This window comes from Kogia breviceps, chromosome 9 (assembly GCF_026419965.1).
Source record: "Kogia breviceps isolate mKogBre1 chromosome 9, mKogBre1 haplotype 1, whole genome shotgun sequence".
In the NCBI taxonomy this organism is placed as follows: Eukaryota; Metazoa; Chordata; class Mammalia; order Artiodactyla; family Physeteridae; genus Kogia; species Kogia breviceps.
This window is the reverse complement of record NC_081318.1, coordinates 84,986,315-85,003,061: the sequence shown is the minus strand read 5'-3', so window position 1 is coordinate 85,003,061 and position 16,747 is coordinate 84,986,315. Positions and strand designations below refer to the sequence as shown.

Here is a 16,747-nt window from a genome sequence, read left to right as displayed (position 1 = left end):
TCCTTGAGTTGTGAGTGAGATGATTGAAGATAACATTCATTTTAGGGAAAAGCTGTTAGATAATTTTCTGTGATGACTCCAAGTCTTCATAAACTTACGATATTGATTGGTTCATCCAGTTAACAGATCTTATGTCACGTATTGTGTGATGCACAATAAATAAAATGTGTCTCTGGTCACTGACTTAATCTCAAAGACAGAGGTACTCCTAAACAAACAAATACACAATAGCAGTGCAGCACGTGAGTACAAAGGAACATGGAGAGTGATTGGAAGGGGGAAAAAATTAGGAGTCCATGAGTTAGCTAACTCCTCAGGGGAGTCAGGGAAGGTTTCACAAGAAATCCAGGCTTTGGTAATGAGACTGTTAGTGGTACTTTAATTTTACTACTGTGTAAAATGGTCTGCAGTGAGAAAAGGAGACCTGAGGTGCAGTCCTGGCTTTTCCATAATTAGCTCTTTGATCTTGAACAAGGCAGTTAATGGGGTCTCACTACCCCATCTGTGAAATCAGAAGTTGGGCTAAAACATTGGTTAAGTTTAGTTCCTTGGAACACTTTCTTGGCTGCTATTGAAAGTGGGTGCAAGGAACAGTGATACCCCTCACCCCCGCCCCCCTCCACACTCAACATCTCCCTCCCTAAGGCAGAGTAATTTAGCTTTCATCTGTTTTGCATATTGGGTTTCTGAATAATGCTTTATTTTATTTTAATGAAGAAAGTTTGATGCCTAAAAAAAAGAGTTTGACTACCAATAGTTTATCTGATCTCTAAATCTAAACATTATGAAGCTTGGTTAATTTAGCTAATTGATACAAGTTACCCTCACTCCATCCTCATTGTTATAAAAAAAAAAAAAAGTCTCAAGAATATTTTTTGGTTGAAAAATGTGAAAGTGAAATATTATATTTATTGCATTATTTTTTTAACATCCTTATTGGAGTATAATTGCTTTACAATGTTGTGTTAGTTGCTGCTGTGTAACAGAGTGAATCAGCTATTTGTGTTACATATATCCCCATATCCCCTCCCTCTTGCATCTCCTTCCAATCCTCCCTATCCCACCCCACTAGTGGACACAAAGCACCGAGCTGATCTCCCTGTGCTATGCAGCTGCTTCCCACTAGCTACCTATTTTACATTTGGTAGTCTATATATGTCCATGCCACTCTCTCACTTTGTCCAAGCTTACCCCTCCCCCTACCTGTGTCCTCTAGTCCATTCTCTACATCTGTGTCTTTTTTTTTTTTTTTTTCGGTACGTGGGCCTCTCACTGTTGTGGCCTCTCCCATTGTGGAGCACAGGCTCCGGACGCACAAGCTCAGTGGCCATGGCTCACAGGCCCAGCCGCTCCGCAGCATGTGGGATCCTCCTGGACTGGGGCACGAACCCACATCCCCTGCAGGCAGACTCAACCACTGCGCCACCAGGGAAGCCCCATCTGCGTCTTATTCCTGTCCTGTCCCCAGGTTCTTCAGAACCACTTTTTCTTTTTTTAATTTTTAGATTCCATATATATGTGTTGGTATACAGTATTTGTATTTCACTTCCTGACTTACTTCATTCTGCATGACAGGCTCTAGGTCCACCCACCTCATTACAGATAACTCAGTTTCATTTCTTTTTATGGCTGAGTAATAGTCCATTGTATATATGTACCACATCTTCTTTCTCCATTCATCTGTCAATGGACACTTAGGTAGCTTCCATGTCTTGGCTATTCTAAGTACAGCCGCAGTGAACACTGTGGTACATGACTCTTTGAATTATGGGTTTTCTTAGGGTATATGCCCAGTAGTGGGATTGCTGGGTCGTATGGTAGTCCTATTTTTAGTTTTTTAAGGAACCTCCATACTGTTCTCCATAGTGGCTGTATCAAATTACATTCCCACCAACAGTGCAAGAGGGTTCCCTTTTCTCCACACCCTCTCCAGCATTTATTGTTTGTAGATTTTTTGATGATGGCCATTCTGACTAGTGTGAGGTGATACCTCATTGTAGTTTCGATTTGCGTTTCTGTAATGATTAGTGATGTTGAGCATCTTTTTATGTGTTTGTTGGCAATCTGTATATTTTCTTTGGAGAAATGTCTGTTTAGGTCTTTTGCCCATTTTTGGATTGGGTTGTTTGTTTTTTAGATATTGAGCTGCTTGTATATTTTGGGGATTAATCCTTTGTCAGTTGTTTCATTTGCAAATATTTTCTCCCATTCTGAGGGTTGTCTTTTGGTCTTGGTTATGGTTTCCTTTGCTGTGCAAAAAAAGCTTTTAAGTTTCATTAGGTCCCATTTGTTTATTTTTGTTTTTATTTCCATTTCTCTAGGAGGTGGGTCAAAAAGGATCTTGCTGTGATTTATGTAATAGAGGGTTCCACCTGTGCTTTCCTCTAAGAGTTTTATAGTGTCTAGCCTTACACTTAGGGAAGGGGTATTTCGGGATCTTTTGTGTTTCCATACAAATTGTGAAATTTTTTGTTCTACTTCTGTGAAAAATGCCGTTGGTAGTTTGATAGGGATTGTACTGAATCTTTTGATTGCTTTGGGTAGCGTAGTCATTTTCACAGTGTTGATTCTTCCAATCCACGAACATGGTATATCACTCTGTTTGTATCATCTTTAATTTCTTTCATCAGTGTCTTATAATTTTCTGCATACAGGTCTTTTGTCTCCTTAGGTAGGTTTATTCCTAGGTATTTTATTCTTTTTGTCGCAGTAGTAAATGGGAGTGTTTCCTTAATTTCTCTTTCAGATTTTTCATCATTAGTGTATAGGCATGCAAGAGATTTCTGTGCATTAATTTTGTATCCTGCTACTTTACCAAATTAATTGATTAGCTCTAGTAGTTTTCTGGTAGCATCTTTAGGATTCTCTATGTATATTATCATGTCATCTGCAAACAGGGACAGTTTTACTTCTTTTCTGATCTGGATTCCTTTTATTTCTTTTTCTTCGCTGATTGCTGTGGCTAAAACTTCCAAAACTATGTTGAATAATAGTGGTGAGAGTGGGCAACCTTGTCTTGTTCCTCATCTTAGAGGAAATGGTTTCAGTTTTTCACCATTGAGAACGATGTTGGCTGTGGGTTTGTCATATATGGCTTTTATTATGTTGAGGTAGGTTCCCACTATGCCTACTTTCTGGAGAGTTTTTATCATAACTGGGTATTGAATTTTGTCCAAAGCTTTTTCTGCATCTATAGAGATTATCATATGGTTTTTCTCCTTCAATTTGTTAATATGGTGTATCACATTGATTGACTTGCATATATTGAAGAATCCTTGCATCTCTGGGATAAACCCCACTTGATCATGGTGTATGATCCTTTTAATGTGCTGCTCGATTCTGTTTGCTAGTATTTTGTTGAGGATTTTTGCATTTATGTTCATTAGTGATATTGGCCTGTAATTAACTTTTTTCATGACATCTTTGTCTGGTTTTGGTATCAGGGTGATGGTGGCCTCATAGAATGAGTTTGGGAGTGGTCCTCCCCTTGCTATATTTTGGAAGAGTTTGAGAGGATATGTGTTAGCTCTTCTCTAAATGCTTAATAGAACTTGCCTGTGAAGCCATCTGATCCTGGGCTTTTGTTTGTTGGAAGATTTTTAATCACAGTTTCAATTTCAGTGCTTGTGATTGGTCTGTTTTTATTTTCTCTTTCTGGTTGTCTCAGAAGGTTGTGCTTTTCTAAGAATGTGTCCATTTCTTCTAGGTTGTCTCTTTTATTGGCATGTAGTTGCTTGTAGTAATCTCTCATGATCCTTTGTATTTCTGCAGTGTCAATTGTTACTTCTCCTTTTTCCTTTCTAATTCTATTGTCTTCTCCCTTGTTTTCTTGATGAGTCTGGCTAATGGTTTATCAATTTTGTTTTTCTTTTCAAAGAACCAGCTTTTAGTTTTATTGATCTTTCTGTTTCATTTCTTTTTCATTTAAATCTGATCTTCATGATTTCTTTCCTTCTGCTAACTTTGGGGTTTTTTTGTTCTTCTTTCTCTGATTGCTTTAGGTATAAGGTTAGGTTTATTTGAGATGTTTATTGTTTCTTGAGGTAGGATTGTATTGCTATAAGCTTCTCTCTTAGAACTGCTTTTGCTGCATCCCATATGTTTTGGGTCGTCGTGTTTTCACTGCCATTTGTTTCTAGGTGTTTTTTGATTTCAGTGATCTCTTGGTTATTTAGTAGTGTACTGTTTAGCCTCCATGTATTTATATTTTTTACTGATTTTTTCCTGTAATTGATAGTCTCATGGCATGTGGTTGGAAAAGATACTTGATACGATTTCAATTTTCTTAAATTTACCCAGGCTTGATTTGTGACCCAGATTATGATCTATCCTGGAAAATGTTCCATGAGCACTTGAGAAGAAAATGTATTCTGTTGTTTTTGGATGGAATGTCCTAGAAATATCAATTAAGTCCATCTTGTTTAATGTGTCATTTAAAGCTTATGTTTCTGTATTTTCATTTTGGATGATCTGGCCATTGGTGAAAGTGGGGTGTTGAAGTCCCCTACTATGATTGTGTTACCGTCAATTTCCCCTTTTATGGCTGTTAAGCATTTGCCTTATGTATTGAGGTGCTCCTATGTTGGGTGCATATATATTTATAATTGTTACATCTTCTTCTTGGATTGATCCCTTGGTCATTCTGTAGTGTCCTTGTTTGTCTCTTGTATTAGTCTTTATTTTAAAGTCTATGTTGTCTGTTAAGAGAATTGCTACTCCAGCTTTCTTTTGATTTCCATTTGCAAGGAATATCCTTTTCCATCCCCTCACTTTCAGTCTGTATGTATCCCCAGGTCTGAAGTGGGTCTCTTGTAGACAACATATATACGGGTCTTGTTTTTGTATCCATTCAGCCATTCTGTGCCTTTTGGTTGGGGCATCGAATCTGCTTACATTTAAGGTAATTATTGATATGTATGTTCCTATTAGCATTTTGTTATTTGTTTTGGGTTTGTTATTGTAGATGTTTTCCTTCTCTTGTGTTTCCCACTTAGAGAAGTTCCTTTAGCATTTGTTTTAAAGCTGGTTTGGTTGTGAATTCTCTTAGCTTTTGCTTGTCTGTAAAGGTTTTAATTTCTCCATGGAATCTGAATGAGATCCGAGCTGGCTAGAGTAATCTTGGTTGTAGGTTTTTCCCTTTCATCACTTTAAATATGTCTTGACACTCCCTTCTGGCTTGCAGAGTTTCTGCTGAAAGATCAGCTGTTAAACTTATGGGGATTCCTTTGTATGTTACTTGTTGCTCTTCCCTTGATGCTTTCAATATTTTTTCTTTGTATTTAATTTTTGATATAGTTTGATTAATATGTGTCTTGGCATGTTTCTACTTGGATTTATCCTGTATGGGACTCTCTGTGCTTCCTGGACTTGATTGACTATTTCCTTTCCCACGTTAGGGAAGTTTTCAAATATCACTCTTCAAATATTTTCTCAGATCCTTTCTTTTTCTTTTCTTCTTCTGGGACCCCTGTAATTTGTATGTTGGTGCATTTAATGTTGTTCCAGAGGTCTCTGAGACTGTCCTCAATTCTCTTCATTCTTATCTCTTTATTCTGCTCTGCAGTAGTTATTTCCACTATGTTATCTTCCAGGTCACTTATCTGTTCTTCTGCCTCAATTATTCTGCTATTGATTCCATCCAGAGAATTTTTAATTTCATTTATTGTGTTGTTCATCTCTGTTTGTTTGCTCTTTAGTTCTTCTAGGTCCTTGTTAAACATTTCCTGTATTTTCTCCATTCTATTTCCAAGCTTTTGGATCATCTTAACTATCATTTCTCTGAATTCTTTTTCATGTAGACTGCCTGTTTCCTCTTCATTTGTTTGGTCTGGTGGGTTTTTACCTCGCTGCTTCATCTGCTATGTGTTTCTCTGTCTTCTCATTTTGCGTAACTTACTGTGTTTAGGGGGTCTCCTTTTCGCAGACTGCAGGTTCGTAGTTCCCGTTGTTTTTGGTGTCTGCCCCCACTGGGTAAGGTTGGTTCAGTGGGTTGTGTAGGCTTCCTGGTGGAGGGGACTGGTGCCTTTGTTCTGGTGGGAGGGGCAGCATCCGGTGGTGTGTTTTGGGGTATCTGTGAACTTAGATTTTAGGCAGCCTGTCTGCTAACAGGTGGGGTTGTGTTCCTGGCTTGCCAGTTGATTGGCATGGGTCATCCAGCACTGGAACTTGCTGGCCGTTGGGTGGAGTTGAGATGGAGATCTCTGGGAGACGTCTCGCTGATTGACATTACATGGGGCCAGGAGGTCTCTGGTGGTCCAGTGTCCTGAACTCGGCTCTCTCACCTCAGCAGCTCAGGCCTGACTCGAGGCCCAGGCACCCAGTCCCTGTCAGCCTCATGGAGACATATGGCATCTTGATGCTGTGATGCTGAGCGTAGTTCCAGGGGAAGGAGCTTGGTGGTGCTACTCTTGCTGCTCCGAGTGACCGCTGCCTCTGTTAACAGCTCCGCTAAGCTTGAGGGTCTAGAAGCTGCAGGAAGATGAGACCACCCGGGGCAGCCTTCAAGCCATGATTCTTGCCATGATCCCTGCTGTTGCTGTCGTGGAATCTGGCTTCCCCCACTGCTGCCCAAGTCTCAAGAAGTTGTTTCATTATAAACAAAATTTGTCAATTTTGTATTCAGTAAATTGTACAGTGAGTATTCACTGCCTTTTCACAGGCAGTGTTAAAACAACCATATGATGTCAGTGCTTTTACATCCCACTTATGCAGGTGAGAGCACTGTGATTTAATGAAGCAATAGAGTCCAAATCCAGACCCAAGTCTGTTGCACTACTGCATGCAGGACATTAACAACCAGAATACATTTAATTATATGTTTTCAATGGAGGCAAAGCAGGAGGGTCTCCAGTCAGTATGATCCTCCTACTCATTACTACAGCCCTTTTAATGTATTGCAAAGTTATACTTTGAAATAATTCCACAGAATTAACTTATTTTAAAAGTTTTGTTTTCTTTTTCAAAGTCATAGTGTCCTAAGTCACCTTATTCAGAAACATTTTTAGTGCTTTGTTAGGAATAAGATTATTTATAGTTCTAATTCCAAGATTGAAGTTACCCAGAATCAAGGTGGCTCAGTTTGGCCTTTACATTGCTCTGTCTTTCAGTTCATCTTTGTCATTTTCTATTTTGAAGTAGCCCTGTTGTGCTAATATTATCAGAGGACCCAAATCAATCCTCAAATATTACATACTTACAGGGATTTTTAGAGCAGCCAAGAAGATAGTTGTTAGCTTTTTTTTTTTTTTTTTTTTACCACGTATGTGTTGTGTTCACAATGTTTTTTGTATGTTGTCAAGTTTATAAGAATGACTGATCTCAGGCTCTTTGAGCAAAGAGAGTATTACATAATTCTTTCACAGTCCCAGTGTTAAGACTATAATTAAACACTTCATTGCACATGCTAAGTATTGATGCTGTCACCTCTTGTTGCACCCTCAACTCTTAATCCCTGTGGCTACTGTTTGCTATAGGAGAACCCATTGTAGCCTCCAAACTACTCACTTGGTTTATCCCCTACCTCTCTCTGCTCCTGTCTTCTCCTCTTATCTATTTACATTTTGGCATTTCACCAGATTCCATCTGCAGTCTTATAATCTTCTAGCACTCCATTCTTTCATAGTCATATTTATTCTCAGCATGATAAATTCAGTTGTCACCTCTAATTTCTCTGTTGAGACTCAGGCTTGCATTTCCAACTGCTTGTTGAATCTATCCATGTTTTTTAGCACCTGAGACTCCAACTGAATTCATGTTATTTTTTTAAATTCAAGTCTCCTTTATCTCCCTTTGAATTATATCACCAGGCACCCAATTCTCCAGTATTGAACCAGATTATCATCTGTACTTAACCTTTATTCAGGACAGTTCTATCACGTTAGAAAATATTTGTCACCTTTCCCCTAGTCATTCTTTTCCAAAACTTAAAATCAAGTTGAGGAATGTATCTTGTAGTTCTAAGGATTCAATAATCTAACTAGCTACCCCCAATAGATACAGCAAATTGAGCCATGCACTCAGGGCAAGCTGTTTTCTCAAAACATGTTTTTAATTTAGAGGTTGTATTAGCTTCTGTGAGTCAAGAAGATACTGTTTATTGCTATAGAATTTCAGAGTACCAACCTAATTATGATTTAATAAGTTAAAATTTGATTTGTAGAGTATATGTTTGTCTGCTAGCAACTTGAGATAAAATTTAAACTTATTTTGACAACTTAGAGAAAATGGAAAAATTCATAGAAACATACAACCTACCAAGTTTGAATCATGAAGAAACAGAAAATCTGAACAGCCTATGTTAGTAAGGAGATTGAATCAGTAATCAAAAACCTCCCAATAAACAAAGTTCATAACCAAATGGCTTTACTGGTGAATTCTACCAAACACAGAAGAATTAATTGTTAGCAGTCCTTGTCCTTCTTAAACTCTTCCAAAATTGGAAGCATTCTCTCCTTTTCTATAACTCATTTTACCAGGCCACCATTACCCTGTTACCAAATCCAGGCAAGTATGCCACAAGAAAAGAAAATTATAGGCCAATATCCCTGATAAACAAATGCAAAAATCTTCAACAAAATATTAGCAAACTGAATTCAGCAGTACATTAAAAGGATCATTACACCACAACTATGTGAGATTTATTCCAAGGATGCAAGCATATAGTTCACTGTCTGCAAATCAATTAATGCAACACACCACCTAAACAAAGTGAAGAATAAAAATCACATGATCATCTCAACAGATGCAAAAAAAAAAAAAAAAAAAAAAAAAAAAGCATTTGACAAAATTCAACATCCCTTTGGGATAAAAACAACAAAATGGGTACAGAGGGAATGTACCTCAATATAATAAAGGCCTATAGCTGATACTTTACTCAACAGTAAAAAGTTGAAAGCTTTTCCTCTAAGATAGGGAATAAGACGAGGTTTCCCAGTCTCACCACTTTCATTCAACATAGTATTTACAAGTCCTACCACTGCAGTTTAAGCAAGAAAAAGAAAAGACATCCAAATCAGAAAGCAAGAAGTAAAACTGTCACTATTTGCACAAGACGTGGTATTATACATAGAAAATCTCAGATTCACAAAAAAACTTAAAACTCATAATCAGTGAATTTAGTAAAGTTGCAGGATAAAAAATCAGTGTACAAAAATCTCTAACACTAGTAATGAACTATAAGAAAAACTAAAACAGTCAGATTTACAGTTGCATTAAAAGAAAATTTCTAGGAATAAATTTAACCAAGGAGGGGAAAGGCCTGCACACTGAAAACTAAAACATAGAGGAAGGAAATTGAAGAAGATACACAGATAAATGGAAAGATATTCCATGCCCATGGATTGGAGGACTATTAATATTGTTAAAAAGGTCCATACTACCTAAAGTTGTCCAACAGAGTCAGTGCAATCCCTTTCAAAATTCTAATGGCATTTTTCACAGAAAGAGAATAGTCCTAAAATTCTGAATCACAAAAGACTCCAAAAGCTAAAGCAATCTTGAGAAAGAAGAACAAATCTGGAGGCACTATGCGCCCTGATTTCCAACTATATTACACAGCTACAGTAATCAAAACAGTGTGGTATTGGCATAAAAAATAGACACAGATCTGAGGAACAGAACAGAGAGCCCAGAAGTAAACCCATATATACATAATCAAGTAATTTATGACACATGACCCAAGAATATACAATGGGGAAAGAACAGTCTCTTCGGTAAACGGTGTTAGGAAAACTGGACAGGCACATGCTAAAGAATGAAACTGGACTGCTTTCTCTGCCATACACAAAAATAAACCCAAACAGATTAAAGACTCTAACGTGAGATCTGAAACCCTTGAACGTAAGACCTGAAACCATAAAACTCCTAGAAGAAAACACAGGCAGTAAGCTTGACAGTTGTGATTGTTTTTTAAGACTGACACCAAAAGCAAAGGCAAAAAAAGCAAAAATAAACAAGTTGGGTGACATCATCAAACTAAAAAGCTTCTGCACAGCAAAGGAAACCATCAACAAAATAAAAATGCAGCCTAAGGAAAGGGAAAAAATATTTGCAAAACATTTATCTGATAACGGGTTAATATCCAAAATGTATAGTCATCCCTCAGTATCCTCGGGAGATTGGTTTCAGGATCTGCCATAGATACCAAAATCTATGGATGCTCAAGTCCCTTACATAAAATGGCATAGTACAGTTGGTCCTCCATATTTGCTGGTTATAAACCCACAGATACAGAGGGCTAGCTGTATAAAGAACTCATACAAGTCAGTAACAAAAACAATTTCACTATTAAAATGGGCAGAGGATCTAATAGACATTTTTCCAAAGAAGACATACCAGTGGCCGACATGTCCGTGAAAAGGTGCTCAACATCACTATCAGGGAAATGCAAATCAAAACCACAATGAGCTATCACCTCACACCTGTTAGAATGGCCGTTATCATAAAGAAAAGAAATGCCAAACGTTGGTAAAGACGTAGAAAAACAGGGACCCTTGTACCCTATTGCTGGGAATTTAAATTGGTGCAGCCATTATGGAAAACAATATGGAGATTCCTCAATAAATTAAAAATAAAACTACCATATGATTCAGCAATTCCACTTCTGGGTATTTATTTGAAGAAAATGAAAACACTTTCTTTGAAACTTTTTTTTTTTTTCTTTTGCGGTACACGGGCCTCTCACTGTTGTGGCCTCTCCCGTTGCAGAGCACAGGCTCAGCGGCCATGGCTCACAGGCCTAGCTGCTCCGCGGCATGCGGGATCTTCCCAGACCGGGGCACGAAGCCGTGCCCCCTGCATCGGCAGGCGGACTCTCAACCACTGCGCCACCAGGGAAACCCTGAAAACACTTTCTGAAAAAGATACATGCACCTCTCTGTTCACTCCAGCATTAGAGTAGCCAAGCTATGAAAACAACCGGTGAAGTACAGGGGAGGGGAAGCACTGCAGTAACACAGGTGGTACTTTGAATACAGGTTTCCTCCTGACATGGAGTGAGCCTCAAATGTGGAACAGAGGGTCTCAGAATGGCTTTACCAAGCAGGCTGGGTAACAGAGGACCTTGAAGTCCAGGCACATAATTTTGTGTTTTTACTGCAAGAGACAGAATTAACAATTTTTTTCAAAGGAACATTTTGTTGAAATATCATATGTATACATATATAAACTATATAGATACAGTATATAGATAATCACTTGCTTACCACAAATGTGAAACTTCTGAATTTTAAAAAGTGAAAACACTGATATATGCACCATTCAGGTCAAGAAATAGAACATTTCCAGGTCCCCAGAAACCCTGTCATGCCCCGTCCCAGTCGTAAATGATCAACTTCCATCCACCCACCTACTCACACAAAGAGTAACCACTATTATGACTTCTGTCTTCATCAGTTAATTTTGATTGTTTCCAAACTTGTTTTCTAAACATCAGTTGTTACAGTATATACTGTTTTGTGTCTGCCTTCATTTGTTCAACAGTATGTTTATAAAGCTCATCTATAGTATTGTGGGTAGCAGTCATTTTTTTATTCTCATTTCTCTGTGGCAGCTCATTGTATGAATATATACCAGGATTTATTAGCCAGTCAACAGTTAATGAACTTTTGGGTTGTTTCCTAAAGTAGAAGTTCTGCTGTTAACAGTCTTTATATGTCTTCTGGTGAACATATGTATATAGTTCTGTCAAAGACACACTTGGAAAACAACTCTTGGGTCACAGAGTATGTGTGATTATCTTTAGATACTGCCAAGTATCAAAGTGTTGTACTCAGGAGTCTTCAGTCAGTCACTTGAAAGCAGAAGTGTGTCATTCACTTTTTTGTAACCTCATAGGCATAAACCACATTGTAGACCCTTGTACAGTTTTTGAATACAAAAATTGAGAAATGCTGATTAATGTATACATAGGAATGGCAATAAAAAATACCGATCAGCATCGGCCAACATTTCTTGATCCAGCCACTAGGCTAGAAGTGAAATAGCGTGCCACCATCAGGAAACTGAGTGGTTCCGTGTTAGGATGTAGAGTATAAGGGGTTAGAAAAAAAGAGACTCTGACAATTGGAGATTGAGGCAGGAACAAAGATCATGGGGAACATGGAATACTGTGCTTTTTGTTGTTTTGTGTCTTTTTTAATGGTAACTTATCATCATTACAGCGTGATTAACATTGGGTATTTTTCACTTAGAAGGAATAGTTTATAATCGTCTTTGCCCTTCAAGAATAAGATAGAGTCCACATACTTTACACATAAGAAACTGATTTCAGTATTTTAAGGTCCATGTTGCTTAGTGGTATACTCATTTTAACTTCGCCTTATGTTTCTTTCCTTTTCCCATATCAGGCTCAAACACATATGAAGAGGCAGCTGCATATATTCAATGTCAGTTTGAAGACCTCAATAAAAGAAAGGACACGAAGGAAATATACACCCACTTCACATGTGCCACAGATACCAAGAATGTGCAGTTTGTCTTTGATGCTGTCACAGATGTCATCATAAAAAATAATCTAAAAGATTGTGGTCTCTTCTGAGTTTTACAGTAAATGGTAAAATGCATTTTCAAACCAAATGAGTACTTATATGTGGATCTCTCTACACTAGAGTCTTGCAGCAACACAGAATGTAGTATATGGGAAATGCATCTGGGACCTGACCAAAATTGTTCTTTTTTTTTTTTTTAACTGAAAATAATGGAAGGTCCTTTCTTAAATGTGAGAGGTGGTCCTGCAGTGTCAAACTAAGGGCAGTGTTAAAGCTGGACTCTAGTGTATTGATGACTTCTGTGTAAGTGTAAATATGCAAATGTATGTATACATGTATTTATGACTTTAGTTTTCCACATTACTTTTAGGTATTAAGAGCGGCAACTTATGATTTTAGCGTGATGGCTTGGGAATTAACAAATACTAAGTACTTTGTACTGAATGACAGACTATTATGTTTGCCAGTTTTAAACAGCTTTATTTATGTTCATGTCCTGTAAATTTTTAAGTACGGTAATTAATATTAAGACACATTGCAGCCCTTGTCTTGATTATATGTATACTTGTAATCATAAAAATGTTATTTGTACAAACATTGCACAGACTATTTTAATAACATGATTTGTTCTTTAAATTTAACGTGTTTTATTGAAACGTTCTTGAAGTGGATGAGTATACCTGCCTTTGGATCAGTTAAACATTGTATGCATTTCAGTTTTTCTTTTAAGAATGCATGCTAATCTGATTCTACATTAGATTTGGTTTGAAAACAAATTTCAGATTTTCGAGGATATACTTACAGACTTATTATAAATTCTTAATTTTTATTTGGTTGGTTTGTTTTCACTTTGAATTTTAATATTTGGATGGTATTCATGCATTGCCTTAAAGGTGATGCCAGATTTTTATACACTTTAAATAACTACATTTTTATTTATAACTAAGTTTAGGTGGGTGTGAGAGCATTTTTGTGGGTAAAAAATAAGTTAGCATAATGAATTTTGAGACATTCATTTGCGTATTTCCTTTGGGAAATCCCTTGTACCTACTATACATGATAGCTCCTTGTTTAGAAGATAACAAGAAAGATCTTTGAATATTCTGATGATGATAAAATGCAAGCTTTAAATACATATATGTAAGTAACTAGTTTCAAATTTAATTATCACGCTATGTTAAAATTACATTTTTCCCTTAGATTATTCAAATTTCCTCCACTTGCTTGAGTTTGTATTATTTCTTTCTAAACTGTGCTATTATTTCTGAGAATGAAATGGGCAATTACACTTAGAAAATGAGTAACAGTATTTAATTCAGTGATTGTGTGTATCCTCAAGTAGTGTTACATTTCTGCTAGATACTGTATTTTGATAGTCATTTTTAATTATTCATGGTGTGTCTCTATGACCTCATTTCAGCAAAGTGAACAGCATTCCATACCCTATTTCTCATTTTTACTCATCTTGAAAAAGTTAGTCTTTCAGTAAGCTTCATGGGTAAGTAGTTTCTAAATTTAGTTGTGTGCTGTCATTTTGTTGAAGTCTCTCTTTGTGGTTGTGTGTGTGTGTGTGTGTGTGCGCGCGCACGTGTGTGTATAACTGTTTCATTTTGGGGATTTGTTTTTCTTCTTTGTAATGTAGAGCAATTCAAAAATTTCTTAACAAAATTCTTCAAATGTGTTAGTTTAGATTCTTTATGTGCCTTTCATGAAAGATACGTTTTCATTAATTTTATGGATGGAAGACTGTTGTATTCATATTATGAAGCTATGTATGAAGTTCAACTATCCTGTAAATCAATTTGAATCGTGAGAAATAAGTTTAAAATGCCACAAGAAGCACATATTGGTGACCATAATTGATGAATTCCTGAACTTTAGTCTGTGTAATTGTGTTACTAATAAAACCTAATAAATTTGAATTTTTAAAATTTTACAAACCTGTTGGCTAATACATGTTTTGCATTAGCATTTAAGTATCAGTCTGTTGTGTGTTCATTTCTTCTTTATCTGTGTTGTTCTTCTGCAATTTCATCTACTCTAGAAGCTTGAGTTTTCCCTGCCCCAAGTTTCGTCATGAGATGTGGTGCCACATTTGGAATTGCCTGTTTGATATCCCCTTCTGAGAAGTGATTGCCTGCTCCAATTCAGTATGTGCAAACCAAATTCATCATTTTCCCTGTCAACCAGTTCTCACCCTCTGACTTTGCCATTGCACCATCATTCATTTAATCCCTCAGTGGGGAATTTTTCAGCCATATAAGTCACCGTTTGCTCACAAGTCTACTTTCCCAGTGCCTCACATGTGTTGCTTGTTTATTTCTCTTTTCCATTCCCACTACCACCTACTGAATTCGGGTCTTTGCTTAACTTCCACTTAAAATGGCTTATTACATTCTCCACTTCCAGTTTCTCCCTTCTTTAATCCATGTTACTTATCCTAATCTAGAACTCTGGCTGTGTTATTTTCTGTGCATTGGCTCTGACTTGTCAATAAAGTGAAATCTAACTTAGCCTTCCATTCCATGCTCTTCATCATCTGAGCCCACTTTACTACGTCCCCTCTCTCTCCTTCACATTCTAAGAATACTTTGTGCATAGCCTGGGCTTTCCTTCAAATATTGTACTACACACTACCTGAAATATGCTTAAAACAATGCCTGGAACATGGGAAATGTTCATTCACGTCTGTTAATGTTGTTACTTTTATTTCTTAGCACTTTTGTTTGTGGTCTCTTTTTTAGATCAACTGGTATCTGTTCTTCAGTCTGCCCTCCTGGGAACTGCATGGTTCTGATAGGGCTGCCAATCACAGTTCTCACCTCCCTGGACCATTCCTCGTCCCCATCACTGGGCAAGCACCCCAGCTGAACCAATAGTTCTAGTTCCCATTCCTAAGGTTCCTAAAGCTGTTCTGGTTTCTAAAATCCCCTTACATCTATTTCAGTACGCTTCTAAAAAATACTTTCATGTTTCATCTCATTCATTCAGTTTCAATCTTTTCCCCCCCAAAAAATCCATACTATAAAATGCGTATGTTCTTACTGAATGCCAACCGTAACAGTGAGATGTATCAGAAAAGGCTCAGAGAGGTTAATTACCGAGCAAGATTTCAAACCTATGACTTCTGACTTCACGTCTATCAGAGAACTCCAAATAATGCTACCTTATTTCCAGAAAATTGCAAAGTAGTCTTTTAACCATTCCCACTCTCACCTTCTGAGTTTATCTGAATCATAATATTTTTAGAATAAAAATACATAAGATAGAACAAAGCTGTACACATCATTCTCCATAATTTGAAACTATATTAGAAAACGAGAGTAAAGCAGTGTTGTATTGGCATAAAAACATACACACAGATCTGAGAAACAGAATAGAGAGCCCAAAGATAAACCCAGGCATATGTGGTCTATTAATTTATGGCAAAGGAGCCAAGAATACACAATGGGGAAAGGACAGTCGCTTCAACAAATGGTGTTGGGAGAACTGGACAGCACATGCAAAAGAATGAAACTGGATCCTTATCTTACACCACACACAAAAATAAAACCCAAAATGGATTAGGGGCTTGAATGTAAGACCTGAAACCATAAAACTCCTAGAAGAAAACATAGGCAGTAAGCTCCTTGACATTGGTCTTGGTGATAATTGATTTGACACCAAAACCAAAGGCAATAAAAGCAAAAGTAAGTGGGACCTCATCAAACCGAGAAGCTGCTTCTGCACAGCAAAGGAACCCATCAGCAAACTGAAAAAGCAGCCTGTGGAATGGGAGAAAACTGCAAATCATGTATCTTATGTGGGGTTAGTTAATATCCAAAATATACAACTCAAAAGCAAAAAAACAACCTGATTACAGAACGGCCTGAGAATATGAAGGTATTTTTTCCAAAAAAGATATAAAGACGGCCAACATCACTAAGTATCAGGGAACTGCAAACTAAAACCACAATGAACTGTCACCTCACACCTGTTAGAATGGCTATCCTCAAAAGACAAGAAGTAAGTGTTGCTAAGGATGTGGTGCAACGGGAACGCTTGTGCCCTATTGGTGAGAATGTAAATTGGGGCAGTCACTATGGAAAACAGGATGAAGGTTCCCCAAAATATTAAAAATAGAACTACCATATGATTCAGAAATTGTACTTCTGGGTATTTATCCAAAGAAAGTAAAAACACTGACTTAAAAAGACATGAACCCTCGTGTTCATGGCAGCGTTATTTACAATAACCAAGACAGGGAGACAACCTAAGTGTCT

General features: G+C 37.3%; 1 protein-coding gene across 2 annotated transcripts in view; it reads left to right on the top strand.

Annotated features, from left to right (window-relative positions):
• The window catches only part of GNAI1 (G protein subunit alpha i1), a 91,975-nt gene extending 77,550 nt beyond the window's left edge, over positions 1–14,425 (top strand). For both annotated transcript variants that reach the window (XM_067042750.1, XM_059074760.2), the window contains one exon: positions 12,345–14,425. In XM_067042750.1, coding sequence (XP_066898851.1) covers positions 12,345–12,535 — 191 coding nt within the window. In that variant the 3' untranslated portion in view covers positions 12,536–14,425. The remainder of the gene's footprint in view (positions 1–12,344) is intronic.
• The last annotated feature ends 2,322 nt before the right edge of the window (positions 14,426–16,747 follow it).